General features: G+C 46.3%; 1 protein-coding gene across 1 annotated transcript; it reads right to left on the bottom strand.

Annotated features, from left to right (window-relative positions):
- Positions 1–1,047: 1,047 nt before the first annotated feature.
- ralbp1 (ralA binding protein 1) lies at positions 1,048–10,368 on the bottom strand. The gene is made up of 10 exons (XM_069692514.1): positions 10,310–10,368; positions 8,399–8,701; positions 5,584–6,024; positions 5,142–5,491; positions 4,476–4,637; positions 3,673–3,804; positions 3,204–3,314; positions 2,935–3,056; positions 2,719–2,839; positions 1,048–2,490 (listed from the first exon to the last, which is right to left on the bottom strand). The coding sequence occupies exons 2-10, from the start codon at positions 8,646–8,648 to the stop codon at positions 2,170–2,172; spliced, it is 2,010 nt and encodes a 669-aa protein (XP_069548615.1). The 5' UTR covers positions 8,649–8,701; positions 10,310–10,368; the 3' UTR covers positions 1,048–2,169.
- Positions 10,369–11,301: the final 933 nt, after the last annotated feature.

Consider the following 11,301-nt stretch of genomic DNA (forward strand, 5'->3'; position numbering starts at 1 on the left):
GTAATTCGGGTTTAAGTGTCCAGAAATGGCTGTTAGAATAATCTGGGTTTAGGGAGCTTGAACTAAATATGTTGGGACAAAATACTTTAATATTACTAGTGAAATTCAGTGGAGTACAGACTGTAACATACACAAGTGATGTGTTGAATATTTACAACCAAAACAAGTCATCATGCAGTGAATTAAAAAATACGCTTTAATTTTGAAACGGAACTTGCTTACATCCGGTCTTTTCTCGCTGTATTTGTTCTATTTGATGGGCTCCTTTCTAAATCGGAAACCAGTTTAATTATGACCCAAAAAAAAAAAAAGAAGAAAAAAAAAAACAAGTTGGGTGGTTCCACTATCTATTGAAGACCGACGCTTTAGTTTGGAGTCAAAACATCCCATCTTCCACTTACCTCAAAATGGATGCACAGGTTTTGTTTAGGCTGGAAAGGGGAAAGGCAGCAGTTTTCAGGTAATGTGTAATGGAAAATGAGAGGCACTGAATATGGAAAACACTTCCAGTCAAACATAGTTAAGTCGTAAGGTAAATCTCAGGCTGTGCAGGAAGGGAAGAAGAAAGAGGGTCAAACTAATTGTTCAGATTGACACTTTATTCTTCACAGCATTATTCTGTCTGCAACAATCAGCTACAAAAGCTCGGAACAATATGAAAATAACCTCATGATAAGCTTTTGAGCCCCAATCTGGCATTTATCCGTTTGAGTCACAGGATTAATGTCAAATCATGAGTCCAGATGAGATTGCTTCGATTTGCCCGTGACCAAAAGCAGGGGGCAGTCACACTTAGCATAATCCATACAGGTCATTAATAATACAAAATTTAAAAAAAAAAAAAAGAAGAAAAGAACGTATGACAAAACACAAGAGCTGAAAATACAGCTTGTTTGCAATTTTACAAGTTTACAGAAACTGTAAGTAAGTCGGGCCTTTGCTTTAAACACCACTGAACGATGACAGTGCTCTGCAATAGTCATGGATCAGTTGTGAAATGAAATGATTGACTGACACCGAGTTTTTTTGTTTGTTTTGTTTTTGTTTTTTTGTTAGCTGATGCCACGAATAACTTTACACGTCATGAGTTCAAAAATAACATGAACAAATACACAACAAAACGAGCCTCCTGCGAGTCTCTGGAGACGCAAATCATCACCGCAGATCTTTCACGTCGTCGTACAACGGGACAAATGTAACTTTGCAGGTTTCCTTGTTTGAGGCAGCGATAACGGACGATGATTGCACGACAGAGCAAAGTGTTGCTTCCAGCAGCGGTGACTCTGCTGTTTTTTTTTTTATTTGCTGTTTCATGTTTGTTTTTGTTTTTTTTCATCCACTGGTCAGTTGGGAGGTGCAACGCCAACCGCGTTCGTCTGCTGTTCAAAAGAAAAGAAAAGCATCTACAATATATTTATACATTTTTTTTTCATATATTACTGAAAAGATCTAACTTAAAATTAACGCATTTCTGGAATCGTCATCCGTATTCTTCAGAATACTGCTTAAATATATAATATACAGATAGACCAATCATAAATTCTTCATTATTCAAAGAGCTTTTGTGTTAGTGGTTCTGTGGGGAAACGCGTCCAGTCTGGCGTCTTCAGTTATGGCACAGTGGTCTCCATCCAAACATGTCAAATTTGCATCTGGGCGAGGGACGAAACCGACGACGGGGACTGAGATCATATCTGGTCTGGCGATCGCTTCTCGACTCGCTTACCAGTGAAAAATAAACTTTCTGTAATCTACTCTCTCTCTTTCAAACCCCTCCAACTCGCTTCAGGAGTCACTTCATACACCCCCGCCCCCCTCCCTCCCTCCCTCCCTCCCGCGCCACCCCCACCTCATCCTCCTTCATACAGGCTTGGCACTGCAGATTTGAAAACATGGTCCCACCTCGTCCCTCAGTGGTCGCCAGTCGTCCGCTACAGCAGCTACTCTGTTTCCAGGTTGTTGTTTTTTGTTGTTGTTGTTGTGTGTGTGTTTGCACGGGGGAACGAGAAACAAGGTCAGGACGCCACAGACGCTAGAACAGATGTATCCTTGGCCTGCCACGACGAACTAATGAAATCTCCAGTGGATGACGAGTGACACTACGGGGACAACTGACCAGCGGTAGAGACGTACGTCGGCGCAGCTGCCGCCGAACGCGGCGCTGACATCTCACATGTTGGCGTCTCTCCTGTCTTTGCTCGGCGAGGGCTTCGAGGGATCCTTAGCCGCCTTCCCGTTGGCCGGGGCGGGAGCGTCGGCGGCCGCGGCGGCGGCGGGTGCCGCGGCGGCGGCGACGACGACGGGGCGCTTGGTTTGCTCCTCGCTGCGGGCCTCCGGGCTCGGCTGCGCGGGAGGAGGCTGCTCGGCCGGCGGCTGGACGGTCACTTCCTGCTGCAGTTTGTGGCTCTGCAGGAGGCGGAGCTGGACGCGCAGCTCCAAGATGGCTTCCTGCTCCTCATGGATGGCCTGGTTCAGGTGGGTGTTTTTGTTCTGCGGGGCAACAAAATGGATGGAAGTGATGAAGTACTTCACCTGCTTATATATTCATAATTTGATTCTACGTGGCTCCACTCTAGCCTTAAAAAAAAAAAAAAACTCAGGAGGAAGTATTGAATCAACAAAAATGAAATTAAAAGCGTCGTACTTTTGGATTTTACGCCCAACACACTGCGGTCAAAGTTTCAGGTACATGCTGAAACTCCACGGATGCTTCCTCACCTCCAGTTCCTCATTTTGCTTCTGCAGATCTTCCAGTATCATCTGCAGCTCTTCCTCATCCTCACTCTCGCTTTCGCTGTCTGATGAATATTCCTCCGTCTCGCTGCGACCCTGCTGCCGACTGAGGGCGAACGAGACGCCGGGTTACAGACGGGACCCGACGCGTAACACTTGCCGCCGCGCGGCACATCCGACCTTTTTTTGGTCTTCTCTTACCTCTGGATGTCTGCGATCTCCCCCCGCAGCCTCTCGATTTCCTCCTTCTCGGTGGCTATCTGGCGACGCAGCACCTGCTCGAGAGAGATCAGCTCCTCCTGCTCCGTCAGGATCTCATTTTCCTGATTGTGGAGAGGAAGTGGGTTCAAGAACTTTTATTATATCTAACGAGGAAGAGGGGGCACTTGAGCGGGCCATTTAAAATGAGCGTTTCCTGGTTATTATGTCATCGGTATAAGCACCTCGATGCGTTTGTCTGAATGACTCACTTGCGCTAAGAGGAGGTTGATGACTTCCTCCTCGTTCTCGGTCATTTCCTCCTTCGAAACGTCTTCCTTCGACAGACTCGCTATCTCCTGGGCGATCTTACTCTCACACTCCTGCAGCCCCACAGAGGGGAGACGCAGAAATAAAGCACACAAAGTCAAACACTTCTGCTTTTTCCTTGATACAAACAGTCCAGAAATAAAGACTCCTCCTTTTCATCTTTCAGCCTCCGGCAGTAAAACTACTGCAACAGTCCTGCAACAGATCCAACATTAGTGAAAGTCGCAATGAGGTGTTCATTCATATTTGCTGCGGTTTGTGGTGCTGTTGCGTCATACAGAGAGACGTCTGAGTTATTTAGCTTCAACTCGTTGACGTACATTGCGTAGGCAAACAAAAACAAACAAAAAAACTGTTAAAAAAACAATTTCTAAAACTACCGTTTTAAGAAATAAACATTGAAAACTTTACCTGACGTTTGGCCTCCCTCAGTTTGCGTTTGAGAGCCGTCAGGATCCTCTGGACCTCCCACAGGCGCTCCTCTTTGGACAAATCCTTTACGCCGGCCTGCAGGTCTCGGTGCAGACAGTTCAGCAGGAACTCCTAAAACGCAAACACCTTTTTTTTATTACGAGGCGGAAATTTACGACGAGGTCACGGCGACGAGGTCACGGTGACAGTTCGGGAGACAAACAGTTTTCAATTCCTTGTAATCACAAAGCGGTTGATAGACACGGTATTCAGGGACAAACTGAACCTGGCAGACAGGCAGGTAGAGAAGCACGCTTTGCATTTTAACGTACAAACCATCCCATGTCATTTCTTGAGAAAAGCAGAGGACAAAAAAAAAAAAAACCCACTGAGCTGGAGTCACAAAACGCCACGAAAACCATTTGTTTCCAACAATCACGTCAAAAAAGGTTGCTGATGTCAAATTAAAGGCTGAACCAGGTAATCGGTTTATCGTGTTTTTGTTTATACTGCGGCGTCATGCAGCATCTGGCAGAAACTAAACAAACGTCTGGGTCACAAGGAGAAACATGTGCACTGCTGACAAGACAATGTACCACAAACAGAAGAAGCTTGCTTGGCTGAATTACTGCTGAATTACAGAGCTTCGACTTTGTGACACTTTAAGCTCCGACAAACGATTCATCTTCTTACATTTGTGGATATGTTGGAGCAGCAATCTTTTTACATGTTTCCCTGAGACATGTAACGTGAGACGTGAAACGGAGAAAAGCTGACGGCCCTGAATCCCGATTGAAACCCACCTGCCGTCGGATCTCCTCCTTGATGCTCTCCTGAGTTTCGGGCAGAGCCGGCATCGTCGCCATGTTGGACCAGCGGAGCGGCCGCACCGCCGGCTTCAGGACCACGTCTCCGAACAGCTCCCTCACGTGGGTGAAGAACATGTAGAGGACACGGTTGCCAATCTGAAAGTGACGTAGACGAATCGGCAGAGGTAAATGAACACAGAGCGGACCGTTTGTATCGAGCGGTACGGAAACTGCATCTACGCTTCCGATGATTCTTCGTCTTTGCGTCGCCACCCGTTTCTCCAGATTCCCGCACGTTTGCTCTCAGCCTGATTAAACTGACCTCGGACTCCACTCGTTAATTGAACCGAGTGTTTGTTGATGTTGTGGCTCCTGCTGCTGTTGGTTCAGAAGAAGCGGAGCAGCCTCGGAGATGTCCCCTACGGGATTAAATTAGCTTCCTCAAACTGGGTCAGAGTTTCAGAGATGAACCGATTGTTTGATCCAATAAAAACTCGCTTGGTTCGTTGCTAAGGGGAGGTTTCTTATCTTTTTAGGCACACTTGAGCCTCGGCCAAAGTCCTATATTTTCTATTTGATGCCTGCTGCTGTTGAACCGACGTTCTCCGTAAACATTTCGTCGTCATCTCCTCCCCCCCCCCCTCTCTCTCTCTGTCTCACCTGTATGGTGGGGTTGAGGACGATGGAGATGTTCTGGATGTTCATCTTGGTGTCCGCCTCCCTGACGATGACGTGGTCCATGTGCGTGACGAGCCAGGAGAGAAGAAGTCGGCTCTCCGGCGGCACCTCGGCCACCAGCCTCTGGAACTCCGTCACCTTCTCGGCCTCCACCTGCCGACCGCAGGCGTCCTCGAACCTCTGGACCAGGTCTCGACCCAGCAGGTTCTCCGGCAGCTCGCGGAGGTACTGCTTCAGCAGGCTGGCGACCGTGTGGGGGTCGTACTCCTCCAGGCAGGGACACTCCTCACGGTCGTACGCTGCTTTCAGCTCGTCCACCTTGGACTTCATACCTGAGGAGACGGGGAGAGAGGACAACGTGAGCAATCGAGACGAACGCGTTTGGGGATGTTTTTGCTTCGCTTCACGTAAATCTGCGTCGTACCCGAGACCCGGTAGATGCCCTCGCACTTCATCCCATAATTTTCTATGTAGTCCACGCATTCTCTGAAGATGGCTGGCAGCTGGATGGCATCATACAGAGCTGTCCTCTTCACAGCTTCAGCCAGCGGGGCTCCAAAGATGGGCCTGAAGGCCGGCGTCTCCACCGGGACCGGCTCGGCTTCGGTCGTCGGCGGCGGCGGCTTCTTCTTCTTCTTCTTCTCCTTCCACTGCTTCACCACGTCCGCCGCCGTCAGGTCCTTTGACTTCTTATCCTTGGCTTTGTCCTCCTTGGGGCCCTTCTCCTTCACCTTAAAGTCCTTCTCCTTCTTCTTGGAGAAGCTGGGCTTCTTGAACACGTGGATTCCCTTGGAGCGCTTCATCTTGGACGGGCTCTCCGCTTCGTCCGCTGAGCTGTCCTCCTGGAAGGCGGCGTACCCTTCCGCTGCGAAAGTACAGAGAGAGGGTTAAATCTAAAGGTGGAGGGGGGGGGGGAAGAGAGAAACGCCCGCGTTTTCTAATCTCCCTTCTACAATACAACTATGATAGCAGTGAAAAAGAAACAGGAAGAGAAACGTGTGTGAGAGAGAGAGAGGAGAGAGAGAGGAGAGAGAGAAAGGATAGCAGAGGAGGGGCAGAACGGGGACTCGGAAAAGAGGTCAGCCACCGATTTAGCATAGCTCCCACGGCACCTTACAACTCTCCTCTCCAGAACAGGCGTAGTTTAAGCACTTTTCCTCAGAGCAAACAAGAAAGTCTCAAAGACAGTAAGTGGCCTCTTAGCAGTTTTAATATCTTCTATTTATATCTACTCCGGTTCCCCCCCCCCCACACCTAGAACGAGCCCCGTGCGCCACACCGCCGAGGCACACCTTCACTCCGCGCTCTGTGGGCGTGAACCTGAAACTGTCCATCTCTTCCTCTCTGCCACCTCTGGTGGAAAGGAGCTAAATACAGACACGGGGGAGGAAAAAAAAAAAAAAAAAAAATCCGGATGCAAAAGTGGACAATGGTGAAAACAAGCGTACCCGGCAGAGGAACATGTCTCAGGGCGGCGCGCGGCGACAGCCGGCGGGACGGGAACGCGGGGAGCTCTCTCTGAACCGACAAGCCGCAGCGACGAGTCCCTCGGCGGCATCGCAGCGCCGCGAAAAGCTGGAACTCGCTGGCCTCAACTGGACGACCTGCTCGCGGTCGGCAGCTCGTCCGCAAATACCAGGAAAATATCTCCTTTTTTCGGCCAAAGAAATCCTTGACCGAATGAATGGATGGATGTTGTTCAAGCTCCTTAACAAAATCACATTCTTCTGTTGCTGCCCATTCTTCAGCTTGGGACTCATTTGCGTTTCAACCATTCCCCCGACCAACGGAGGGTTTCCGTGCGAGGTTGACAGAATGCCGTGTCGTCATCGTAAGTGAGGTGCTACGGCGTCACTACGGTTTATATCAGTGTTGGCGTGGATGTCAGCTTGACACGCGCCCACATGAAAACTTTCTTTACAGAACATGAAAGCTTCGGATGAATTAGATATGGTCGTATTGGCAAGATTTCTTTCTTTATGGTTATTAATAATGATTAAATTCCGCTTGTTAAAAGTGCACTGAGGTCAGCGCGGGCAATAAACTGTCAAATATCCTGCTTCCATTACAATATCTTTATTACGAGTATCAAAAGTGTTTTATATCCACATTTAAGGATCACTGCAAAAATGCTATACACTGTATACTATATATAGATATCTATAAAGAATATTAGCCCATATATCAAAATCTGAATCGCTTTACTCCTCTAATATCAGTATTTCCCCCCCCCCAAAAAAAAAATCCAGTATAGGTCGGCTCTACCGATCAATAAATATCCCAGAGTGGGTTTTAACAAGTCAAATCTGGCCATCGTCAACATAGTTTTTACTGGGAAACATATTGAAATATTCCCACACTCAAGGACATTGGTAGGACAGATTATTATTCCCACATTGAGGAAGATTTTTTGTTTTGTTTTTTTGTTATTATATTTAGTTGTTACCACGTCTGATCTCAGATGGTCCTGGACATCCTTCAAGAAATTGATATAAGTTAAAAAAAAAAAAAATAAAGATACACGGAAACCTCTTTGCTTTTTAGTGACGCGTTTCCCTCGTGCGATTAATTGTGAAGAATCACATTATCAAATTGATTTTATTGCTGTCAAACCCGGACGGCGAGCCCGTTGTCCGGTCTTCGCAGTGTTTGTGCGACGTGTGTTCAAAACCGTGATGCTCCGTAAAGTCACGAAAATAATTATCAGAATTTTATACAACTGCAGAATTGACGAAAATGCGCTCACTAATTGTTTGGCACAAATATGTCAGCACTCAAATGTGCGCGAGTGTGCTCCTGAGGGTGCGTAGATTTTGTTCTAAGAACAAATCCCAAATAAGAAGACATTGGTCAATGCCAGAATCTGTAATCTATAATCTGTCAAAACCGCGTAAATGGGTTTTAAGAAAAGATTTATTCTTAAGAACAGACGCAGAATGACGCCCATTGTTTTGTTATTCGCAAACATTTATTCATAACTCCCGAAGGCCACTAAGTGACCTTGTGCCAACAACTTTTGCCAAACTATTTCCGAGGTCAACGATGAACCTTACATGATTCAGTTATGGAGTGTCTCAGTTGCCAAATGGTGACAGCAGATGCCACATAACCGTTTTAATTCTTCTGGTGTTTCTCACGTCCCCTCTCTCTACCTCACGTTTCCTGTCTGCCTCTAAAACTGTCGACCGCACCACCAGGGCAAAAAAACAACAACAACAACAACAAAAAAAGCGACTTACTCCTTTTCTCCTTCTTCTTGAACTTGTTCTTCTTCTTGCCGTGCTCCTTGTCGTCGTCTGAGACGTAGGCGTCGGGCGGCTCGTGGTGATGTCCATCGTGAGGCGGCGAAGGTTCGCCGGTGCGGTACAGCCCGGGGAACTTGGTGGGGCTGATTTCCTCGGAGCTGGGGGTGCGCGCCACGCCCCCGGGGTGCTCGGCCCTGCGCTGCTCCGCAGGGCTGCTGCTGGGCGGCAGGAAGCACTCGGTCATGGCTGCTCCGGCCTTATCGCTCCTCTGGCAGGCGCATCACCTCTCCATCGCGCCTGCAGCGGGAACAAACGTAAGATTCTGCCGACACAACACAAACCAGCATGCGAACTCTCAGTCTTAATCGCAGACTCCTTTCACGATTTATTTACTGTACGTTAATAAGTTTACTTCTGTTGTCATCGAGGTGTTATTGATGTCTTATTTAACTGACAGGCCGGTATGTAAGGTTTTGTACTGTTTACTTTTTTTATTTTTTTTTAAATGGAGCATATATAACTTCATTCATCCCATTTGGTGATTTTGAACTTTTAAATCAGGACCAACTCAAATAATTTCTGACGCATCATGTGATGATTTCACTGAAAGCCCCAACAGCATGTACGAATGAACTACATTTGTCGAATTGTATGTAAGAGATCTCAATCTCAGTTATTTTACGATTGAACTATTTTTGCCAGATCAGGAAAAAAAAAACTCTCTCCTAAAACCCGCTCATCTCCGTGTCACATCACATCACATGATATTAACACGCGTGTAGTTTAACCGCGGTATAGACACGATCAAACCACTCTGGTTTCGCAAACCTGTAACCGATCTAAACGAGCTGAAAATCAAAACATTTTTTGAAAGTTAAAAGCACAATAAAATAAACAAAAACAAGCTGTAAATCTCCCCTGCTTTGTTTTCTTTCTGAATATTTAGATGATGACTGTAACAGTAACGTCCTCCCACCAGATGGGGCTTCTGCCATTCGCACAAATCACATCTTCCCACAATCCTACTTCCATCAACTGAGAAACACACTAATGGCGATTTATCTTAAAAACACCCATCACTGATCACTGAAGATGATCAGATGGTTTTTGATCACGTGATTGTTCGATCATCCGTCTGATTGGTTGATGTTAAATTAAGCACACACACAAAAAAAAACACGTCAGTCCCGAGTAATTCACGTTTAAGGAAGTGGATGAAACGATGTGCTTTTGCAGATGTGGTTTAAAATGTCGAAAACAAGTCGCTGTAAGATGTTTTTGTTTTAAACCGTCGTTCGTGTAGACATTACAAACACAAGTCAGATGTGATGCTTTCTTTCTCAGTAAAATACGCTGCAGAAATGTGATAAATGACGTAAACCTGCAAGCCGGATGTTAACTAGCACTATCCTGATTTAACTTTAGGTATAAAACATATTAATAAATCCCCGTCTGACATATTAATCTTCCTTCGCTTTTGGGCAAATTAACCTCAACACATTTTTTTTTGTTTGTTTGTTTTTTTGCTTTGCCTGTTTCCACAAGACAATTTATTCAACACAACTCGTCACATATCATCAGTTTTGCTGACTTGGGTTAGTTTCTGTACCAGTGAATTTATGCGTATTGACATTTAAACAAACAAAGAGAAAAGTGTTTTTGCCCAAAAGTGAAGCCGTCCTCTCTGAATGGGAAGGGCCCGTATGCTAACTAGCTGCCAGCCTGCTAAGTTAGCCGATTAGCCAAGCCTATCCGTGACGATAAAATATTTTTTTAAAAAAAGCCGCCGAGCTCCTCCAGACAAAACCAACCACGGATATGTAGTGAGCTACGGATGCTAGACTCCATTTCGCGACTGCTGTACTGTCGTTGAACGAGCAAAACACAAAAGACGAGAAACTTTACCAAGTGCTATCCCGTTCGGTCAGTTTCACAGTGGAGCTTCCGGCTGTCTGTATACTAAATAAACCCATCTGCGCTTGCGCGGAAGCGCGAGTGCATGCTGGGGGATGTAGTTCCGGCGTGTGGTTTCCATTGTTTGGGAGATCTCGCCCGCAGACGTGTAGTTTTTGTAGGTTTTCTTGGCCCAACGATGGTCTGGAGTTAATGAGATTGTTTAGACTGGGGTTTCATTTTGATCTCAGCCACAAGTTCGCTGTTTTTCAGGCCTTCGCGCAACAGAAACTGTCATTAAACAATGTTTAAAAAATAAATAAATAAATAAAAGGCAGCTATAATCTAAATTTGGTGTAACCACTTGCTATTTTTGAATTATGCGTACTTTCCCGAGAGCATGTGGTCGGACGCAGAAAACCGGTGGTCATCCGGACATATGAAACACATTAGTCCTCTGATCTTCGTTGGTACCGCGCGCTGCAAACCGCACGGCCGGCGGTGGTTGAAATGAGGTCATGATTCAATATCATAAAAAAAAAAAAAAAAGAAAAATGAAAGACAAACAAGGTCTCATTGTGCGACTGCTCGATGAGTCTGCGCAAAACTGCCGTTGCATGCCAATTGGGAACATAATCAGCGATAGGGGCACCCCGCTGCCGAAAATGCACGGGCATTACAAAGAGCATTTGTGTGCGCGAGATTGGCGTCAGTAAAAATGTTCCCTTTTCCCCTTCGCTTGCATGAGACGGTCAGCGAGCGGTGGAACACCTGCGGACCAGAATGGTATAATAACAGCTTTGTTTCCCCAGGAAACGATGCCTTTCCTGACTTCGGCCACACTCGGCTAAGATTAGAGCCACAAACCCATTAGAGACTGGGAAGAGAAACATTTAGCATTTCCCCCATGCTCTGCACTTTTTTTTTTTTTTTTTTTTTTTTTTTTGGGGGGGGGGGGGGATCAGAAAATCGTATAAAGATGATATCATAAAAAAAAAATTTTA

Source organism: Brachyistius frenatus, unplaced genomic scaffold (assembly GCF_029030835.1).
Source record: "Brachyistius frenatus isolate BFR_SWC_R1_liver_20210118 unplaced genomic scaffold, ASM2903083v1 Contig_12, whole genome shotgun sequence".
Taxonomy (NCBI): Eukaryota; Metazoa; Chordata; class Actinopteri; family Embiotocidae; genus Brachyistius; species Brachyistius frenatus.

Excerpts from the sequence above, each read along its gene's own strand:
- ralbp1 (XM_069692514.1), bottom strand. The coding sequence starts at position 8,648 with ATGACCGAGTGCTTCCTGCCGCCCAGCAGCAGCCCTGCGGAGCAGCGC. Across the intron at positions 6,025-8,398 it reads CAAGAAGAAGGAGAAAAGGA|CGGAAGGGTACGCCGCCTTC; the intron begins GTAAGTCGCTTT and ends GTACTTTCGCAG. Across the intron at positions 2,491-2,718 it reads AGCAAAATGAGGAACTGGAG|AACAAAAACACCCACCTGAA; the intron begins GTGAGGAAGCAT and ends GTTGCCCCGCAG.